General features: G+C 40.5%; 3 protein-coding genes across 3 annotated transcripts in view; 1 reads left to right on the top strand and 2 right to left on the bottom strand.

Moving 5' to 3' along the window:
• The window catches only part of SPATS2 (spermatogenesis associated serine rich 2), a 134,996-nt gene that overhangs the window by 94,132 nt on the left and 18,214 nt on the right, over nt 1-22,650 (bottom strand). The window lies entirely within an intron of this gene.
• Nucleotides 4,079-18,835, top strand: LOC309829884 (large ribosomal subunit protein eL34-like; the record flags this gene model as incomplete). The annotated part of the gene is made up of 2 exons (XM_082666154.1): nt 4,079-4,177; nt 18,449-18,835. The coding sequence occupies 2 exons, from the start codon at nt 4,079-4,081 to the stop codon at nt 18,833-18,835; spliced, it is 486 nt and encodes a 161-aa protein (XP_082522280.1).
• On the bottom strand, nt 22,223-22,537 carry LOC309829557 (cytochrome c-like; the record flags this gene model as incomplete). The annotated part of the gene is made up of 1 exon (XM_082665546.1): nt 22,223-22,537. The coding sequence occupies one exon, from the start codon at nt 22,535-22,537 to the stop codon at nt 22,223-22,225; it is 315 nt and encodes a 104-aa protein (XP_082521672.1).

The raw sequence follows: 22,650 nt of genomic DNA, 5'->3' as shown, positions 1-22,650 counted from the left end.
CAGGACATGGAAACAACCCAAATGTCCATCGACAGAGGAATGGATAAAGAAGATGTGGTACATATACACAACAGAACATTACTCAGCCATAAAAAAGAATGAAATAATGTCATTTGCAGCAACATGGATGGACCTAGAGACTGTCATACTGAGTGAAGTAAGCCAGACAGAGAAAAACAAATATCATATGATATCACTTATACCTATATGTGGAATCTAAAAAAAAGGTACAAATGAACTTATTTACAAAACAGAAATAGAGTCACAGATGCAGAAAACAAACTTATGGTTACCAGGGGGGAAGTAGGGGGAGATTGGGAATGACATATACCCACTACTATATATAATACAGATAACTAATAAGGACCTACTGTATAGCACAGGGAACTCTTCTCAATACTCTGTAATGACCTTTATGGGAAAATAATTTTAAAAAGAGTGGATGTATGTATATATAAAAAAAAAAAAGAGGAGAAGGAAAAATCAAACATATTAATACTACAAAGGAGGGCTTCCTTGGTGGTTCAGTGGATAAGAATCTGCCTGCCAATGCAGGGGACAATGGTTCGAGCCCTGGTCCGGGAAGATCCCACATGCCGTAGAGCAACTAAGCTCATGTGCCACAACTGCTGAGCCTGTGCTCTAGAGCCCGTGAGCCACAACTACTGAGCCCAAGTGCCACAACTACTGAAGCCCACATGCCTAGCGCCCGTGCTCCACAACAAGAGAAGCCACCGCAATGAGACGCCCATGCACCACGACGAAGAGTAGCCGTCGCTCACCGCAAATAGAGAAAGCCCACGTGCAACAAAAAAGACCCAACGCAGTCAAAATAAATAAATAAATAAATAAAATCAAAAAAAATAAAAAATACTACAAAGAAGAGTAATACTTACAGAAGTAGAAAATAACCTAAAGGAGAGGTAATATCAAAGATAAAATTAACCTTACATTCAGATCCAATTAATCTTCCTTTGATGCCTAATATGTGCTAGGAAATGTACTAAGCAATTTCATACACATTATCTTATTTAATCCTCACAAAAACCTTGTGAGGTAAAAGAAACATACTTCTGAAACAAAAAACACTGAAAGATAATACATCTCTGTATAGAGACAGAAGAGGGGAAGATGAGGAAGTTCATACCAAATGACTCCAATTATTTCAGTAATAGAAACAAGAGGAGAGAAAGCAGGGAAGCTTGAAGGCCTGAGAAGAAGAGAGAAGAAAACTAATACTTATGGCCTACCATGTGCTATTACATCATTTATATACAAATTTCATGTAATCCTGTTTAGTATTTATGACTCATTTAATTCAAGAACTTGAGACTGTGAGAATTCCCCAAGATCTAACAGCTGGTAAGTGGTAGGGTGGTGATTCAAACCCAGGTCTATAAGCCTACAAATTCTATCTCTTTCTACGATATCACACTGCTGCTTCAAAATCAGGAAAGTGCAAGAGAATACATATGAGAGGAATAAAAAGGTCATGAAGCAGCAAAGGTCCAGTTAGAAGCAGACAGCATGAATTTGGAGTAGATAATGCCAACTTTGTGCCCTCTCCCCCGGGTTTAACTGCCCAGGTAAAAAGTATTTAACATTGGGAAGTTGCTAAAGGTGTAATAATATACACTTCTAAGAATTAAAATTGGGCAGGAGACTTCCACTTTCCTTCAAATTATTACTATTGTTCTTTAGTAACTGAATATCTACAAAATATTATGCACTTGGTAGTCTCATTGAACTTGCTACCTAACCATTTGGAGCTACAGTTTAAGTATCTGCCAATGGTCCAAAATTCAACACTAACCTGAGTAAGTGTTCTAATGTTGATCAAAATACCAGAAAATATCCATCTAAGAATAACTTCATTTTCTTTCATTTTGAAAACTGACTTTATTTACAAGGAATGAGAGTTAAGTCCCTAAGACTAACAGACATAGGATTGTTGTCAAAAACCAGAATGTAGACCCATTTATTTTGTTCTTTTATGAAAGACTGTGAGAGGCTTTGAAATGAACCAAGAAGATCACTTGGCATCTTCAGTGGAAAACTAGGCACTGTGTAATGTGCACCTTCCCTAGTTACCTGATTCTACAAGGTCTGCATTCTTCATGACATTTGAGCTGTTTTGTAATTGTAAGTTATAGTTAAATGATAGCAATTCAAAGCATTCTTGTCCATACACTTACAAACAAATTCTGTCCAGTGAGAGAGGAATGATTTTCCCCATGTCCCTATGGAAAAAGACAGTTTTGCATAGATTTGTAAATTCATTTCAGCATACCTGATGCTATACACGTGCAGTACTTTGAATTCTCCTTTGAACTACTTTTAACACCTTACAGGTTCTCCCATTAATTAATGAGTTAAATAACATCTTTTACATGTGTTCATTTTACATTTATATGAAAATCATTATTCTGTCTAACTTTTTAACAATGAATTTTATACAACATGTAGTATATACCATGGAAGATGAAAACTTTAATGCAAAAGCTCAAGGGAAGGAATCATCCTTTTCCACTCATACACATATTTAAGGAAGGCCAGACAAAACTTAGGCCCTGTCTCTTCCCAGTTCTGAAATTTCAGACTCTAAAAAGCACAGTCATTGTTGATCATTCTTGAAAGAGCCCATAATTCACAAAAGAATTCTTTGAAAATTATATTTCCAGCTGCTTTTTTCCCCTAATGCACAGTGTAAACAAAGCACTGTCTCAAGAACAGTTTCATCGTTTCAGAAATGCTTAGAATCTTTTGTTTGAACTACTTTTGTTAATTATAGTCACTTAAAAAAATAGATGGTTACTCAATATTCTGTAATAACCTATATGGAAAAAGAATATGAAAAAGAATGGATATATGTATATGTATAACTGAATCACTTTGCTGTACACCTGAAACTAACACAACATTGTAAATCAACTATACTCTAATATAAAATAAAAATTTAATTAAAAAAATAAATACATAAATAAAATTTACATTAGATTTAAAAAAAAAAGATGGTACATCTTCATATTAAGCTAAAAATCTACATTTGACAAGTGCTTTTTCTGCTCCAAAAGATTTTTTTTGCCAGTCAACAACTGTACAATCATAAAAATATTAAATACATTTATTTGTTGTTTTCAAAATAATGGTTGTCTTCGATTGGCGTATGTCACATGAAAAATTAAATATTTTTTAACTAACTTGATTCAAATATACATAAACAGCTTAAAGAAGCCAAAGCCAGAAATCAATACACAAACCAAACATTAAATCAACAACATATTTTAAATTCATTAATGCAGCGGGAAGCTCAGATCTTCTGGCTTCCAAGTCCCAAATTTAAAACAGCTCTGAAACCAGTAGTCTCTATGGAAGCAGCTTTTATCCTCACTCAGGATCAAACTAAGCCCCAGACACTCTGAGGAAAGAAAGAGTAAAATCAAGTTGCACCAAAAATCTTTACACTCAGCATTCATTGAGATCTTCCAAACCACTTTCACGGCTTGCAACATGCCAGAAAAATATTACTCTAGCAAGTAATTATTTTGCCCAAAAATGAACAGAGCAATTTAAATTGGAAATACTTTGCTGTCATGCCATTCATAAATCCATGCTACTATAATTTTTTTTTTTTTTTGCGGTACGCGGGCCTCTCACTGTTGTGGCCTCTCCCGTTGTGGAGCACAGGCTCCTGATGCGCAGGCTCAGCGGCCATGGCCCACGGGCCCAGCCGCTCCGCGGCACGTGGGACCCTCCCAGACTGGGGCACGAACCCGTGTCCCCTGCATTGGCAGGCAGACTCCCAACCACTGCGCCACCAGGGAAGCCCTATAATTCTTAATATGAATGGATAATGCATGTAGCATATCATGCATTAAATATTCTAAAAGATAAGTTTTCATCCAGTTGAAATTAGTTAAGTAAATACTGGCCGATTAAAACGCATGAAAAGTTAACTCTTCCTTCTCCCTCCCCATCTCTACTCCCTCCAAACCAACAGGAACATTTCAGATGGTAATGTGTGTCAATTAGAAGTAAAGAAAATGCGGATAAAAAAAACAACTGGAAAAGGTACAAAATGCCAGGCCCCAAAAGAGATGTCACCACTTCCAAGTTGCAACTGAAGTTAAAGAACTATAGTGGGAAGTCTTCACCATTTTCAGTAATTCAAAATAAGGTACGTATTGTGCTCCTCCTTGGGAATGTAACTCTTTCCAAAACTTTTCTGACTCTTCTCGAGGCTCTTAAACCTCGAGCATGTGTTGTAGGATTCTATTAAAGCTTTGTAAGAGTATTGTTCAAATACCAAGTAAAGAAAATAACCGAATCGTTTAAGATAAAAGTTAATAGGCTTTTCTCTCTACCCCCAATTCAACAATGTATAGATCTGGATACCAAGGGGGAAAAAAAGGTAGATGATTAAATACAGGCATTTCTTCTTCCCAGAGTAGGAAGAGCAATATGGCAGGCAGCTATTTCTTTAACAACTTCCTATTCACTAAGCCATCTTCTTTTTTCAGATCGTCAGAGAATTTGGGTAAATTTCTAATGAAAAAAAAAAAGAAAAAAAAATTCTCATGATGTACAAATCCAGAGAGCAAGGGAAAAAAAGAAACACCGGAAGAAAAAGAAAACAGTGGGAAGAACACAAAAATGCAGTATTCACATTGCCTGGTTGACCATAAACAATAAAGCAAAATATATTCACTGCCACCTTCTTTTCATCTAGAGAGAAAGGAAAAAATAACACAATAGCCTCTACAAACATATATCATAAGATACCCCAACTTTTCCAAATATTTTACCTCCGGAGCCAGATCACTGTGCTAAGGTGAGCAAAGTCTCTTCAGATGGGGTCAGGCAGTAGAGTGCTTCTAAAGACCATTCCCTAATGCTATTCAAAGTTTCTTATAACCTGCTTTACCACCTGCTCTAGAGTCCCCAAATTTAAAATTACTTCTATCACCTACCCCCTTTTCAAAATCTCCCTTAAAGGTATCTCTTAAGAAAGCTAGCTAAATTCAACTGAAAGTATAAATGACAAACAGGTACACATACTCTTTAACCCTTGGAAAAATGTTATTCATCGATTCAAACAAATCTCTGTGGCAGACTTTTTAATAGTTTGAGAGTTTTTCTTCTTTCTTTCTTTGTTCCTTTTATTTTCTCTTTTTGGGATGGAGGCACTGTTATACCTACTCTCACAAAGAAGAAAGAAGAGAAAGAGAAAAAAATGCCAAGTCCAAAGTTCCCATGTCCTATCTCTACTGAAGAAAAGATGTATTTGTTACTGTGAAGTCTCCTTCCACAGCTCTTGACAAATCCATTCTTCAACATTAAATCATGGGAGGTGATCTCCTACTTCCACCATCCCCATGAACAGGAAAGAGAAAGCCTGCCCTAACAAAGTGTGACCCACTATATGCTAGCTTCCAAAATTTTTTGATAGGTGTATGTGTGGGGCATTTTGTGTTTTAAAACATCTTTGCAAATTCTTTGATTTTACTCCCATCAAAAAAACAGAGTCTGGGAATTCCCAGGCGGTCCAGTGGTTAGGACTCCACACTTCCACTGCTGGGGGCCTGGTTTTGATCCCTGGTTCGGGAACTAAGATCCCGCAAGCCGCATGGTGCAGCCAAAAAAAAAAAAAAAAATTAGGTAGGGTCCAATTCTCCTCCCCACAAAGAGAATGAAGCAGAAGTGACACTGAGCAACCTCGGAAATTAGGTCATAAAAGGTGATAAAATCTCTGCCTGGTGCCTTCCCAGTTCAGGCAAGTTTGCAGTCCTGAATTACCATATAAGATATCCAGCCACCCTATATCCCTGATTCTGGAGAAACCATGGGACAAGGCCTCAGAGGGTTAGAGACGTCCGAGGGGTGCCAGCTGTTTCAGTCTTCCGAGCTCTGCCACCAGACTTGTGAATGAGGAATCCTTGGAGATGACCCCATCTGCCTCTAACTGCGTAAGAGATTTCGGTGAGGAAGGCTTTTAGATGATTCCAGCCCCAGCTGTCATCTGATTGCATCCTCATGAGAAACCGTGAGAAAGAACTGCTAGCTGAGCCCAAACATCAGAATCATGAAAGATAAAAGGAGTGTTGTTTTACATCACTCAATTTTGGCATGGTGTGTTACAAAGCAAAAGATAACCAAAACAGACTTTGGTATAGGGAGTAGGTTACTTCCATAACAAAAAGTTAAAATGTTAAGCTTTGGGACTGGATGGCAGGAGAAAGCAAGAAGGGCCTTGAAAGTGTTAGTGAAAGCCTGAAGGGTCTTAAGGACACTGGTAGGAAGCTGTCAACAAAGACTTAAAACAGGGATCACCAAACTACAATCTACTGGCAAAATTCAACCTGCTGCCTGTTTTTGTAAATAAAATTTTATTGGAACACAGTAGCACCCATTTGCTTACATACTGTCTACGTCTATGGCTGCTTTCTCACTATGACAGCAGAGTTGAGTAGGTGTGCCAGAGATCATAAGGTCCAAAAAGCCTAAAATATTTATGATATGGCCCTTGACAGAAAAAGGTTGCTAATCCTTGGCTTAAAAGAAAGTGAGGAGGGACTTCCCTGGTGGCGCAGTGGTTAAAAATCCGCCTGCCAATGCAGGGGACACGGGTTTGAGCCCTGGTCCAGGAAGATCCCATATGCCGCGGAGCAACTAAGCCTGTGCGCCACAACTACTGAGCCTGCACTCTAGAGCCCACGAGCCACAACTACTGAGCCCACGTGCGTAGAGCCCACGCTCTGCAACAAGAGAAGCCACTGCAATAAGCCTGCGCACTGCAACGAAGAGTAGCCCATGCTAGCCACAACTAGAGAAAGCCCACTCGCAGCAACAAAGACCCAAGGCAGCCAAACATAAATAAATAAATTTAATAATCATTAAAAAAAAAATTTTAAAAGAAGGAAGTGAGGAAGCCTTATTGGAAGCTATAGAAAAGGAGAATCTTATTAGATAATGGTGGAAGGTTTAGCAAAGCTGTCACCTGCAGTAATGTGAAAAATAGAAAATATAACTAATGAACTGATGGATCTGGGTAGAGATTTCCAGGCAGAATGTCAAAAGTATCAACTGCTTTTTTTTTTAAGCTGTGTGCCACAAAGTACAGGTAGAGAGAGATAAGAAAAGAAGGAATTATATAATTTTCAAGCAGAATATAGAGGACATACAAAGGAGTCAGGACTTGCTAGGTCCAAAAATAAATGTTTCTTATTCCCAGGCTCCCCATATAGCAAACGTTTCTCAAATTAAGAAATGCCCTCTGGGCAAAGGTCAAATCCAAGGCAGTGTCAGGGAAACATGGCCTAAAGATTAAATTTTTGTTTAGGCCAAGGGTTGGCAAACTTTTCCCATAAAGGGCCAGATAAATATTTTAGGCTTTGAGGGCCATACACAGTCTCTGTTGAACATTCGTCTTTTATTTTTTAACAGCCCTTTAAAAATGTAAAAACAGGGGCTTCCCTGGTGGCGCAGTGATTGGGAATCTGCCTGCCAATGCAGGGGACACGGGTTCAAGCCCTGGTCCGGGAAGATCCCACATGCCGCGGAGCAACTAAGCCTGTGTGCCACAACTGCTGAGCCTGCGCTCTGGAGCCCACGAGCTGCAACTACTGAAGCCCTTGAGCCTGGAGCCTGTGCTCCGCTATAAGAGAAGCCACCGCAGGGAGAAGCCTGTGCGCCGCAGTGAAAAGTGGCCCCCGCTCGCCGCAACTGGAGAAAGCCCGCGCACAGCAGCGAAGACCCAACGCAGCCAAAAATAAATAAATAAAATAAATAAAAATTAAAAAAAATAAAAAATAAAATTTAAAAACAGAGAATTTCCTGGTTGTCCAGTGGTTAGGGCTCCACGCTTCCACTGCAGAGGGCATGGGTTCGATCCCTGGTCAGGGAATCAGATCCCGCGAGATGCGCGGCGTGGCTCAAAAAATAAATAAATAAATAAAAACAAATCTTAGATCACTGGCCATAGTCTGCCTACCCCTAGTTAGGACTCCAAAGAGATTTTAAGGTGGAGTCTCACAGATGCTTTCAAACATAAGGCCTTCTGAGAATATTAAAGGTGTTGTCCCACAAAAGGCTTAAAGGAAGCTGACAGGGTTCAGGACATGCCACCCCAAAATATGGCACCCTAGCATACTGAATATTTTAAGCTGAAGAATCTTGAGAAAAGATCAGAACGAGGAAGGTCACTCTGTGGGGGTCCCCCCCACCTTCTCCCCTGAAACAAGTCATAAAACCCTCATGTAAGAGGTACCCTCCCTATACCTGGAAGGAGGGAGCATCTGTATCTCCAAAGACAAAGGGACAAGGAAAGGAATCCTAACAAACAGGCCTTGCTATAGTTCCCCCAGTTCACTACACTTACTTCATACTCGTTGATCTATCATTTCTCCACACTGTCCACTCTTCATTAAACCTGGCATAAAAATACTCAGGTTCAAACATTTCTTTGAGTCTTCGTTTACATCTCCCATTTCACATAAAATTTACATCAGATAAATTTTAGTATACTAAAAAGTATAATTTTCTCCTCTTAATCAGTCTTTGCCAGTTTAATTTTCAAATCCAGCCAGGGACCCTACGAGGGTCAAGGAAAACTTTTTTCTCCTCTACAAAGCCTAAGGGAGAGAAGGGGTTATATCAATGTGTAAATGTGGCTTTTGTCTAATAGAGTGAACCCTTCAGTAAGAGTCACAGAGAATTTTATGTGCAGAAACATTGTCATCTTGGACTAAAAAGGACAGAGACAGTACAAAATGATAAAAGGCTTTTGGGACCCCCACCCCACCCTGCCCAAAGCTCTGTGGGCAGGAAACAGGCTGGGAAAATTACTTACCTGCAAACAGAGAATACATTTTATGGAAAAGGAATGATAATTCAAAGGGCAAAACCAAGAGCCGTAGAGGAATGGTTCCTAGGCAGTAGGGGCTGAACCCTAATCACACAACTAGCAATATGTTGGCTGGATTTCAGAACTGGTATGCACCGGTGACTATTGTGTTCCTTCCATTTTTTCTTTATTTTTGAACAGGAGTGTCTAAAGTTGTTATCTTAGGCCCATCCATTATTGCATATTGGGTGGGCTGGGTATGGAGAAAGATAAGGTGATTCTTTAGTCCACAGGTCTTCAAAGTGAAGGCAAGGGTACTCAAGGAGCTATACCCAAGGAACTAATATATCCAAATAGCCTTATCTGCACCTGGATCTGATTTAGATTACAAGATCCTGGATCTCTAGCCTGAGCCTGATGCTGTACTAGATAAAACTTTGGAGGCTTTGAGAAGGAGTGCTTGTGTTTTGCATGTGGAGGAAGATAAATACTGTAATTTGTAGCCAGAGAGAAGACTAAGGTGGCTTTGAAATAAGTCTGCATATTCTTGACACTCCTCCCCACAAGAGGTGGAGTCTCATTCCCTTCCCTTTGAATGTGGATTGGCCTCAGTGACTTGCTTCTTTTTCTTTTTTTTCCTTATAAATTTATTTATTTAATTTATTTATTTTTGGCTGCGTTGGGTCTTCCACTGGTGCGTGCGGGCTTTCTTTAGTTGCAGCGAGCGGGGGCTACTCTTCGTTGCAGTGCGCGGGCTTCTCATTGCAGTGGCTTCTCACTATGGAGCACGGGCTCTAGGTGCGCGGGCTTCAGTAGCTGCGGCGCGTGGGCTTCAGTAGCTGCGGCGCGCGGGCTTCAGTAGCTGCAGCGCGGGGGCTCAGTAGTTGTGGCTCACGGGCTCTAAAGCACAGGCTCAGTAGTTGTGGCGCATGGGCTTAGTTGCTCGGTGGCATGTGGGATACTCCCAGACCAGGGATCAAACCCGTGTCCCCTGCATTGGCAGGCGGATTCTCAACCACTGCGCCACCAGGGAAGCCCCAGTGACTTGCTTCTAATGAATAAAATGCAGTGGAAATTGACACTGATTCTGAATTTAGGTCATAAAAGACAGTATAGTTCCCTTCTGGCTCTCTTACTCGGAACAAGTACTTTTAGAGCCCTAAGCCTCCAGGTAAGAAGTCTGGCTACTATGAAGCCCCTATGCTGGAAAGACTACACAGAAATAGGGAGAGATATCAAGGATCCCCAACTATTCCAGCTTCTACCTATTTGGACTTCCCTGTTCAAGTGCCATGCTTGTGAGTCTGGTAGGAAGCCTCCGAAATAACCCCAGGCCCATCTAACTACCAGTACATAAGAGGACTCATGCAAGAATCACTTAGCTGAGCCCAGTCAACACCCAGAACCGTAAGTTTTATGCCAAATTTGGAGTGGTTTTGTTCTTTAGCAATAGATAACTGCAACAACATGCCTGGAGACCCTAGCCTGAAATGTTAGGAGGTGAAACTTGGCCTGCCTTTCTATATTACCAACCAAATAACATAAAACAGCATCTTTATGCTGCCCCCAACTCCTTTTTCTTCCCACAGTAGAAATATTTGATTTGACAACGGTAAAAAATATTTTCATGGCTGATTTAAATGTATACAATTACAATGTGACAAGTATTATGTTTCAAACTGTATGTCAGTCTAACTTTACACGTTACTTACACACACACACACACACACACAAATGGTTTGCTGCTTCCTAGCATATTATTTCACTTATTTTACAAATTTTTTTAATAATTAAGTAATTTGAGACTGGTAGTCATACTACCTCCTCTGCAACATAACACTAATGTGTAGTGTTTTAAAAAGTGGTTATACCTGCAGCAGAACTAGAATAATCGTCACTAATATATAATAACCACAATTTCTAAGGTCTCTTCATTGCTAAATGCCATGATCTAAGTTCAGAGAAAATAAATCTTTTGCATTTGAAGATATACAATTCAATATGTTTTAGATCACTGGCAGGGAATTTAACGTTCTAGCTCTTAAAAGAAACAATGGAATATGATGTTCACAGATTATAAACATGGTTAAGCTCAACTTCTGTAGTGAAATTAAAACAGCTGAGCCAAGAACTAATTGGACCTAGCAGAATGGCAGAAGGGACTCTGGAATAGGAAGAGTAAAGAGGCCTGAGGTCAAGATAACTTACTCTGAAAATGTAACCACTTTCTCCATTGTATAAATACTTCCAACTAGCCATTTTAAGGAAAAAAGCCTTAATCCTCTATGAAAACAAATAACTAAAACATCCTAAATTATTTAGCAGCAGTTTAATTCACCTTTTTTCACTCTTTCCTAGACTGTCACAGGTTTGATTTTTTTTTTTTTTTAGCAAGCAAGCATTGAGAAGAAAAAATCAAATATAATCACTTTGAGAAGAACTTTTAGAGAATAAAATATATGTTCTGCTTCAGATACGATTCTTTGAACACTGAGTAATACGTATACCCCCAAGTATATACACACCCAGCATATACATTACATATACCCAAGTTCGGGTAACTAAAAGGAAAGAGAAGGTCACTGTGCAAAAGTCTATTTAACCCATAATATGGCTGATTTTAAATATCAGTCTGGGTTCTGGGTCCTGATAGCAGAAAGTCATCTAATACAAAGGGAGAAGAAAGATTCTCTCTTGCTCACAGGGCAGAAATTTAGGCTCTATACAAATTGTGGAATAAGTAAAGGTCATTCTTCCACAGAGAGTCCACAACTACCTAATGCTTCCTTTCTCATTCAAAAGTCCCTCAATAAAACTGACTTCAGGTGTCAGAAAAACACTAAACGCATTCAACTAAGTCACACTGAAGAATGAATTTTTGAGAGCCCCTAACCTTTCCATGAGATAAAAGACTGTACACAGTATAATGCAATATAATGGGAAAAATTCTGGTTTCCCCAAAAATTTCCTTTAAGCTCTACATCAAAGAGATGGGGCCATTATATTTACCACTGGATCCCTCAGCACCTAGTACAGGGATAAGCACATTAGTAAGCACTCGAAACTCTGCATAAATGAATATTTTGCTTTTATTCCCCATATAAGAAATATGCATTCTAGTTCCATTCTATCAGTAATGAGCTACATAACCTTTGGCAAGGTCCTGGATCTCTCAAGCTTTAGTTTCCATCACACAACATAAAATGAGGTGAGGTGCGGACTGGGGATGAGGATTAGATAATAAGTCTCGTGAGGCCAGTGACTATCTTACTCACCTCTGTATCTGTGTCTAACGAAGTGGCTAGGGCACATTCAAATATTTACTGGACAAAGTTTCTTCCAGCTCTAGGACTTCCCTGGTGGTCCAGTGGTTAAGAATCCGCCTTCCAATGCAGGGGACGCGGGTTCAATCCCTGGTCAGGGAACTAGGATCCCACATGCCGCAGGGAAACCAAGGCCATGCGCTGCAACTACTGAGCCTGCGGGCTCTAGAGCCCACGCGCCACAACTAAGACCTGACACAGCCAAATAAATAAATAAATAATTTTAAAAAAAGGTTCTTCCAGCCCTGACCCTATAATTCTTCGTTTTTAACAAAAAAAAGGTTCTTCCAGCCCTGACCCTATAATTCTTCATCGTTTTTAACTTAGCTTTTTCAGCATACAGTATTATAGTCCACTAAGCAGGAGATTTAAGACTCCTCCTCTACACTGAGATCAGTTCCAGTAAAGGCCTTTTAAAACAAAACACTTCTAAAATCTTCTCCACCTCTCCACACAGGTTCTTTGTGTGATTGATATTATTTATCCACTGGATGCAGCTTTTAGAAAGATAAGATTTGGACAAAGGATGCCAGAAGCAATACAATTTTCCAGATTCTTCTGAATTGGTTTTATTCCAGTTTGATTTTATTATGCTACTTAAAACACTATTAGAATTACCTGGAATAACCAGGTTAATCTATTTGCAATCCAAAAATGTATTCCAAAGTCAAATATTATTATTATTATCTATTCCATATGCCCATCCTTTAGCATAAATGACTGAGAGCTATATCCATTTATTTAAGTTCACGTTTTTCACAGCATGCAACCAACACTACCACCTACTCATTATTTAGAGTCCTTTCTGTAGCACTATTATAAAAGGTTACATTTAAGAGGACCTTGGGGAAATCCCTGGAGGTCCAGCGGTTAGGACGCCCAGCTTTCACGCCGAGGGCCCAGGTCCAATCCCTGGTCAAGGCAATAAGATCCCACAAGCCGAGTGGCGTGGCAAAAAATATTAAAACTTTAAAAATAAAGGACCTTGGGCTTCCCTGGTGGCGCAGTGGTTGAGAGTCCGCCTGCCGATGCAGGGGACGCGGGTTCGTGCCCCGGTCCGGGAAGATCCCACATGCCGCGGAGCGGCTGGGCCCGTGAGCCATGGCCGCTGAGCCTCCGCGTCCGGAGCCTGTGCTCCGCAACGGGAGAGGCCACAACAGTGAGCGGCCCGCATACCGCAAATAAATAAATAAATAAATAAAAATAAAGGACCCTGTGCCTCTGGAACACTATCACTCCAAATTAGGTGTAGCCTTCAAAAAGTCGGCACATCTCTGCTATCAGGTAGTAATGAGCATAATAAATTCAAGGACTTCAGCTCGAACAAATTATTGATTGACATATTCCCCAATTATTAAAGTCTAATAACAACTTTTGAAATATTAATCTATATCCTCAGTAGCAATGTACAGTCTGTACCCTGACAATGAGCACTTACATTATGTCCATTCAATCACCCACTAGGTACCAGACACTGTTCTAGCCCAGGGGTCAGCAATCTTTTTCTGTAAAGGGCCAGACAGCAAATATTTTAGGCTTTACAGGCCTTACAGTCTCTGTTGCAACACTCAACTCCACTGTTGTAGTGTGAAAGCAGCCACAGACAATACAATAATGAATGTGCATGGCTATGTTCTAATTAAACTTTACTTACAAAAACAGGCAGCAGGCCATTTTTAGTTTGCCAGCCCCTGTTCTATGCCTATGGGGAGACAGCAGTGAAACAAATTATTTTAAGTAAAGTTAAAATTTTTTAATTAATTAATTAATTAAAATACACCTGCACACACACAGCCTGTCAGATGCTAATAAGTGCTATGGAGAAAAGTAAAGCAGGATCAAGGCGGTAAGGACACTCAGGACTTCACTGATAAGATGACATCTGAGCCCAACACCTAAAGAAAGAGGAAAAGCCATGCTACCTCCATAGAAAAAGCATTTCAGGAAGAGGTAATGGCAAGTATAAAGGCTCTGAAGAAGAAACAACCTGGCATCTTAAAAAAAACAGCAAGGATGTCACTGTGGCTACAGGGACGTGAGCAGAGGAAAGAGTCATAGGAAATTAGGCCAGAAGAGGCAAACTGAGGCCAGGTTCTTTACAATCTTTTAAGGCCACTGTCAGAACTTTGTTTTTTACTCTGAGATGGAAAGCCCCTGGAAGGCTTTGAGCAAAGGAGTGACAACCTGACTTGACTTACTTTTTAGGGGATTGTTCTGGATGTCTGCTGAGAACAGACTGTACAGAGATAAGGGCAGAAGTAGAGAAATGAGTCAGAAGGCTAATGCAATAATCCAGGAAAGAGAGAACAGCAGTTTGAATTTTGGTGGTAGCAGTAGAAACGGTGATGAGCTTCAGCATGTATCCTAAAGGTAAAACTAGATTAGATGTGAAATGTTACAGACAGAAAAGCATCAACTAGGTTTAAGGCTCGAGTAACCAGGAGAGTCTCTATTTCCTGTTATGGGGACGACTGTGGGAAAAATCTTGGGGGAAGCATATTAAGTTCGAGATGTATAACAGACACCACATAGAGAGGTTAGGTGGGCAATGAGATATACAAATTTGGAGTTAATATACTTTTACATTATGATTATTCCCAGTACGTTTGATCTCTCCAACTGGGTTATAAAATCCTTAAGAATAAAACCCCTGGACTTCCCTGGTGGCGCAGTGGTTAAGAATCTGCCTACCAATTCAGCAGAAACAGGTTCAATCCTTGGTCCAGGAAGATCCCACGTGCTGCAGAGCAACTAAGCCCGTGAGCCACAACTACTGAGCCTGCCCACAAGCCACAATACTGAAGCCTGTGCGCCTAGAGCCTACGCTCCGCAACAAGAGAAGACACTGCAATGAGAAGCCCGTGCACCACAACGAAGAGTAGCCCTGCTCACCGCAACTACTGAAAACCTGAGTGCAGCAACAAGGACCCAGTGCAGCCATAAATAAATAAACAAACAAATAAATAAATTTTTTTAAAAAGTGAAACCTCGTTTTCACTTTACTCACAGGTATTATCCCCAAGACTATTTACTTACTTTATACACAGTTTTAATAAGATTAGATTTCTAGTTTCTGAATTCATAAATGATAGAAGCAGCAAATTTAAAATGGTGGTGCCAGGGGGTGGAAGACAGCAGCTAAAACTGACAGCTAACAAAGGAATACATAGAAATTATAAAATGCTGACAAAAACTAGAAATATCCAGCATTCCAAGATTACAGTCGTCCCTCAGTATCCACTCAGGGGATTGGTTCCAGGACCCCTGCAGATACCAAAATCCTCGGATACTCAAGTCCCTTATATAAATCATCACAGTATTTGCATATAACCTATGCACATCCTCCTGGATATTTTAAATCATCTCTAGATTATTTTTATATCTAATACAATGAAAATGCTATGTAAATTAATTGTAAACAGAGTGTAAATGCTATGTAAACAGTTGCCAGCCCGTGGCAAATTCAAGTTATGCTTTTGGGAACTTTCTGGAATTTTTTTTTTTTAATATTTTCAACCTACAGTTGGTTGAATCCATCCATGCAGAACCCACAGATACGGAAGGCCGCGTACATTTACTGTAAGAACAAACAGCTGTACATATATGTCATTAAGTCAGCAATTCCTGAAAGTGTTTGTTATAGCACAAAATACTTCTAATTATCTTTAGCGACGTTTAATGTTATTAACGTTTTATATGACATATTTTTTAAATATTGCTAATAAAAATGGAAGAAATGGTATTTAAAAGAGTAAACATAATTTATTTGAAAATTTTATGTATGTGTTATTCTCACAGGATTTGTTAGGGAGCAAATAAAATTATACACATGAAAGTCATTTAATAAACATTACTTGGGACTTGCCCTGTGCTAGAAATGGTAGATATAAGAAAAAGCAAGCCATTGTTCAAGCTCAAGTCTCTTCTTGAGAGATAAAAACATAAACAACTAATTATAATACAATGTGATCAGTGGAATGAAAACAGACTTGGGACTAAGACATCTGGGTTTGAATTTTGCCACCATTCTTGGCTTACAGTTGGAGCTGCTAACTACGTATGCTTAGCTTGCCGACCATTCAAAAACAGGCAGCAGGCCAGGCCTATGAGCAGCAGCTTGCCAACCTCTGTTGTACAGGAATATTGGGGATAAGGACAGTGACCAGAATAGCTTATTCTGTGCCCTGTTCCCCTGGCTAAGATAAGGTTTGGGAGCTGCAGAGGCAAACATGTAACTGGACATGTAACTTTCCTCCCTATTCTCTTTGCCTGGCTAATTCCCACTCATCTTTCAGGTCTCTGATCTGATGTCACTAACTCAAGAACCTGCACTCTTCCCCTCCTTACCCCCGAGACTGATCCAGTGCTTTTTCTACAGGCTTCCAAAAAGCCCTCACTACTTCTATCAGAGCCTTCACATTAAACTGTAATCTGTTTAACTGTCTTTCCCGCTAGACTGTAAATCCAGGTAAGGAGGAACCTGTCTACTTGTTCCACATGATCTCCCAAGCATCTAATTCAGTGCCTGGCACATAGTAGGTGCTAGGAAATGTCCACTGAAATGAGTGAATCCAGCAATAGTTGAGTCTCCCATCCAGCAACAGGTCTTTCAGGAATCTGTCAGGACACAGACCCTTGGGTACTGACAGGATCTGTTCTCTCCTTCCAAACAGTACTTTCCTCTCCCCTCCCAGGACACAGGTCAAACTCTTTCCCTCTTCTAACTCCTCTGTTTCCTTGGCCCGATTGAAGGAATTGAAAGCTAATTCTGCCTGAAACCTCTTCCCTCCCTTCCCTTTCCAACTCTAAAGCTACACCTCCCCACTTCCTTACTGTAATCGTGCTGTCATTTCCCCAGCAAGCTAGTAACGGTGTCATTTACCAGTTTCCAGGATATGTAGGATATTTAAGAATAGGGTACTAAAAACATCCAAATATTCTACTTTTCAGTAAGAAAGGGGAGAAAATAGAAGCAGGGAAGGTAAACAACAGGAAATAGAACAGGGAATTCTAGTTTGTGAAGAGATGGATTAACAGCTTTTTACTGCAGATCACTTTGGCCCCAGGAGTAGAAAGCAAGTAACAGAGCTCCAGTTCTGCATTCCCCCAGCCTCTACACCAGCACCAGTAGTCAAGGAACCCTTTTACCCTGCAGCTTCTTCCCATATCTCTATCCTGCATCTACTTATACTACAATTTGCCTTGAAACATCAAGACTAATCTCATTGTGATCTCTAACCCTACTTATATCACTCACTACAAGAAACCCAGGACTCTGGAGTCATTCCAAATCCTCCAACTCTCATCCCCATATGGCTAAGTACATCATCTTTCATGAACCAGCCCCCTCTCCCACTCGTCCCTCAATTCCTGAAATCCTTCCATCATATCCTCTGGAACTCATCAGCAAAATCCCCTATATCTTCAACCTCTTGTCTGAATGGTCCCTTCACCTTTTTGCTCTAATTGAAATCTAACGGCTGAGGCCACTGCTCTCTCTACAGTCCTACCTGTGGTTGTTTTCTCTCCCACACCCGTTACACTACTGGGCCTGGGGGTAGAAGAAGGAGGTACTCACCTTGTACCTTCCTTCTGCTTCCAGGTTATTCCCCTTTCTTCCTTCCCAAAAAAAGCCCCTGTCAGACCATACCTCCACCTCCCCACCCCTCTGCTACATTTATCTGGATAAGCTGGGTCACTTCTTCTCAAGCCTCAAAGCTTTTGGTTCCTACCTCACTGGTCTGTCATAATTCCAGGTGATTTCAAATGTTCACCTAGATGACTCTTGTGATACTCTGACCTCTCAGTTCCTTGACCTCCTCACATGCAATGATCTTGTCCTCTACCCTACTTTAGCCACTCACTCCCTTAGTCAATATCCTAGAACTTGTCAATATGATAACTACAGTCCTTCCATGATCTCCACTTCATCTGCATCCCGCTCTCCAATCACCACTTCCCATCTTTGCAGACTGCTCCTTCTAGCACCCCAACTCCAAGAACACTTTGACCTCAACAGAACTTAACAAGCAATTGATCCCACCCCCTCTCCTGTCATTTCCTACCTTAGCTTAGAGCTCAAGGTCCATCATTACAATCACTCCCTTTCCTGCATCTCAGACTTTTGCACCCTCCCACACTTTATCATACTTGCCTGGCAAAACACCTACCCTTGCTAAATATAATTCCCTGTCAAACAACTAAACCCTTTAGGACATTAAAGAGACAAGTGACGTCATATCTGACTTTTGAACTCACAATAGCTTTCTTTTTCCTCTTCCAGGGACGGTATCTAGAGGCATTCAGAGTGGTCCGGCATTTGACATACCGTTGTAGACTATCCTACAATACAGCCTCTAACAAAACTAGGCTGCCCCAAACCCCTGGAAATAAAACTGTTTACCTTCAAACCAAAAAGGTTGGGAAAGCACCAAAATCCACATGTGGCGTGTACCCAGGCCAACTTCTAGGAGTTTGTGCTGTGAGACCTAAAGTTCTTATGAGGTTGTCTAAAATGAAAAAACATGTCAGCAGGGCCTACTGTGGTTCCATGTGTACTAAATGTGTCCATGGCAGGATCAAGCGTATTTTTCTTATTGAGGAGCAGAAAATCGTTCTGAAAGTGTTAAAGGCAGAAACACAGAGTCAGAAAACTAAATTTTTAAAATGAAGCTTTTTTGAGTTAATAATTAAAAAAATCAAAAGCCAAAAGAGAGTGAGACAATTGAAAATTGGAAAACTGATAGGATATTTGATATTAAGGAATTATAAATTTTTTTGGTGTGGTAATGGTATTTTTTTTGCAGGTGTCCGTATTTTTTAGAGATACAATATGAAATATTTATGCATAAAATATGATGTCTGGGACTGCTTCAAAATAATAAGAAAGGATGGAAGTGGGTAAGACAACAGATAAAACAAGATTGGGGGACTTCCCTGGCGGTCTTGTGGTTAAGACTTCCCCTTCTAATGCAGGGGGTGAGGGTTCGATCCCTGGTCAGGGAGCTAAGATCCCACATACCTCGCAGCTAAAAAACTAAAACGTAAAAAAAAAAACCGAAGCAGTACTGTAACAAATTCAATAAAGACTTTAAAAAATAAAAACAAAAAAGATTGGCCATGAGTTAATATGTGTTGAAGCTGTGTGATGAGTACATGAGGGCTCTATTTCTTTTGTGTATTTAAATTTTTCCCTAATAACATGGTAAAAAATACAACAGTCTCTCTACGCTACGCCTGCAACAAGCAACCAAGCATGGCTTTGAAAAGAAAAAGATGAAAACAAACACACCTATACCAAACCGTCTCACTTAAAATTCACAATTGCTGACTTTAAATGGTCTCATAGCTCAGCATGACAATCCTACAACTTTTGCCTTATCCATTCGTTCTCCCATACCCCCCTATAGGTCCATTTCATGTCATTTCCTTCCTCCTCAAGCCATCAACACCTCTCCATCTTCACTCCCAGCTGCTGCCCTTCATTCCATTTTCTCAGTGAAACAGGAAGCAATCTCCACCACTACCACCACCGGTTCCCATTTGCCTTTTCTTCCCTCCTGTTATTTACTGTGAATGAACTGACTGCTCCTGTCTAAAGCCAATGCCTCCACTTGGATACCAGATCCCAAACCCCACTGCCCAGTCATTCCTCATTCTCACTCTGCATCAGCACTGTCTCCCTCTCTACTGGATCATCTCTATTGGCATTGTATTAACACATTCTTACTTCTCCCATTTTATTTTTAGTTTTTTCTTGAGGTACAATTGACAGATAACATTATATTAGTTTCAGGTGTATAATGATTGCTCCCATTTTATTTATATTTTTTATTTTTTATTTTTTTGCGGTACGGGGGCCTCTCACTGTTGCGGCCTCTCCCGTTGCGGAGCACAGGCTCCGGACGCGCAGGCTCAGCGGCCATGGCTCACGGGCCCAGCCGCTCCGCGGCATGTGGGATCCTCCTGGACCGGGGCACGAACCCGTGGCCCCTGCATCGGCAGGCAGACTCTCAACCACTGCGCCACCAGGGAAGCCCTGCTCCCATTTTAAAAAGACAACTCTTAACTCCAGTTTCCCCTCCAGCTATGTATCCATTTCTCTGCTCTCCAGGACAGCAAAACTCCTAGAACAAGAAAGAACAGTGTCTGGCACATGGAACCATATTTCACTGATTCTAAGATGCCTTTTTTTTTTTTTCTTCATATCTTAACATCTCTGAAATCCAGACACAACTGATGACAACTGTTATTTGTTTCTTCTAAGTGCCTAAGACACTACCAACCTCAAACAATCTCTAATTAAAAATCTCTGCTTGAGTTTTTGGTACAACATAGGTAGTGTGAATTCAAACTGAAAACCAGTTCAAATTCCAAAGAAAGTTTTTACCCCTCCTACACAATGCCAGGGTTGAGACATGTGAGCTGCCTTGCTGTCCCTTTCCGTGTGGTGGGCTTCTTCTCATTTACATTCTCATGTAGTTTCCCAGCTTTAAGCAGGGCCTCTTACAGATTACCCATCTTGGGCCTACTTCTCTTTTTTAGTAGTACATAAAATTATGGTGTATCTTACAACTGATGGTACCGAAATAGCAATATAAGCATATTATTTAGAGAGATGGAGATAAATACCAAAAAGTGTTAACTAAAAAAAGCTCTAAAAGTGCCTCTGAAGGGAAATAAAGGGGAAAAGGTATTTTATGTTTTAACAAACTTTACAGAACTATTCGATTCCACAAACTATGTATACATATAACTTTGATAAAAATGAACCCTAGGGCTTCCATGGTGGTGCAGTGGTTAAGAATCTGCCTGCCAACGCAGGGGACAAGGGTTCGAGCCCTGGTCCGGGAAGATGCCACATGCCGCGGAGCAACTAAGCCCGCGCCACAACTACTGAGCCTGAGCTCTAGAGCCCGCAAGCCACAACTACCGAGCCCATGTGCCACAACTACTGAAGAACAACAAGAGAAGCCACTGCAATGAGAAGCCCACGCACCACAACGAAGAGTAGCCCCGGCTCGCCGCAACTAGAGAAAGCCTGCACACAGCAACGAAGACCCAACGCAGCCAAAAATAAATAAATTTAAAAGAAAAAAAAGAAAAGAACCCTAAAAGGAAAAAAATTAAATGATCTTTGAGAAAAAGAGAGGAGAGAGGAAAATGTATGTGGACATGGGAATAATGCAGGAGTCAGAAGTCAGCAATCCCTTAAGTTTACCTGGCAAAGGGCCAAACAAGAAGGACAGAAACAAAGGCAAGAAAAATCTACTACAGTTTTGCAAAGACGGGAGACAAAGCATGCTGAAACTGCCTAAGACAGAAAAAGTAGGGAATTTCCTGGCAGTCCAGTGGTTAGGACTCTGTGCCCCCACTGCAAGGGGCACAGGTTTGATCCCTGATCCCTGGTCAGGGAACTAAGATCCCACATGCCTTGAGGCCAAAAAAAAAAAAAAAAAAACTATAAAAAAAAAAGTCAAAATCATCAGGTTGGTTTTGTTGTTTTTTTTATAATAATAATAATGTTTTTTGGTTTTTTTAATAATAAATAAATAAAAATAATTAAATTGGCATAGTTAAGACCAAAAAGATAAAGTGGACATTGTTATCGTACCTTCAGCCCTTGCTTTAACAGGCAAATGAACACAGCTTGAAACACAGGTGACTCTTGCTGTTCTATGAGACAGTGAAGGGAGCTTCTCAATATTTAAATATATTAATATAATCAGTTATAGAAATCTAAATATAAAACCAATCTCCTATAGGGTTTGAGAAGGCTTCACCATATCCCTGAAAAGTTTAACATTCCTTATTCAAGTTTAATCATCTCTTTAGAAAGGGAAAGCAGTGAGAGTACTTGTTGAACCGCAATTACTATCAAAATTCAAAAAGCTGACCATATTTGTTTAGCCACAAGCCAACGTTATTTAAATCAGGACAAAAATATTACATCAGCCATTCATGATCTGAATTCTAGTGTATGAGATCAATTTAAATATGGTACATATAAAAAGTCATGAGACATTTGTTTCATAATAAATAAGGCAGTGGCCAACGATTACGCATTAGCTTTTTTGAGATAAGCTATCAAGTCTGCCCTATCTCCCTTCTTCTTAATGCCAGCGAAGATCATTTTTGTTCCAGGGATGTACTTCTTGGGATTCTCCAAACACTCCATCAGTGCCTCCTCTCCCCCGGTGATGCCTTTGTTCTTGTTGGCATCAATATAAGAGAATCCAACAGGCTGGCCTGTCTTTCGCCCCAACAGACCATGGAGATTTGGCCCAGTCTTGTGCTTGCCTCCCTTTTCCACAGTATGGCACTGGGCACACTTCTGAACAAAAATCTTCTTGCCCTTCTCAACATTACCCATTTTTAAATCGTTCTTTCTCCGTACCCAACTAAGAGGTTCCCTCTCGCAAGCTGAACGTCCCGCTCTCTAAGCCCAAGGACACGCCAGTTCGCGCCTATGTATGGGTGTTGGTG

The sequence above is a fragment of the Grampus griseus genome (assembly GCF_964374135.1).
Source record: "Grampus griseus genome assembly, chromosome: 11".
Lineage (NCBI taxonomy): Eukaryota > Metazoa > Chordata > Mammalia > Artiodactyla > Delphinidae > Grampus > Grampus griseus.
This window is presented reverse-complemented; position numbering and strand designations above follow the sequence as displayed.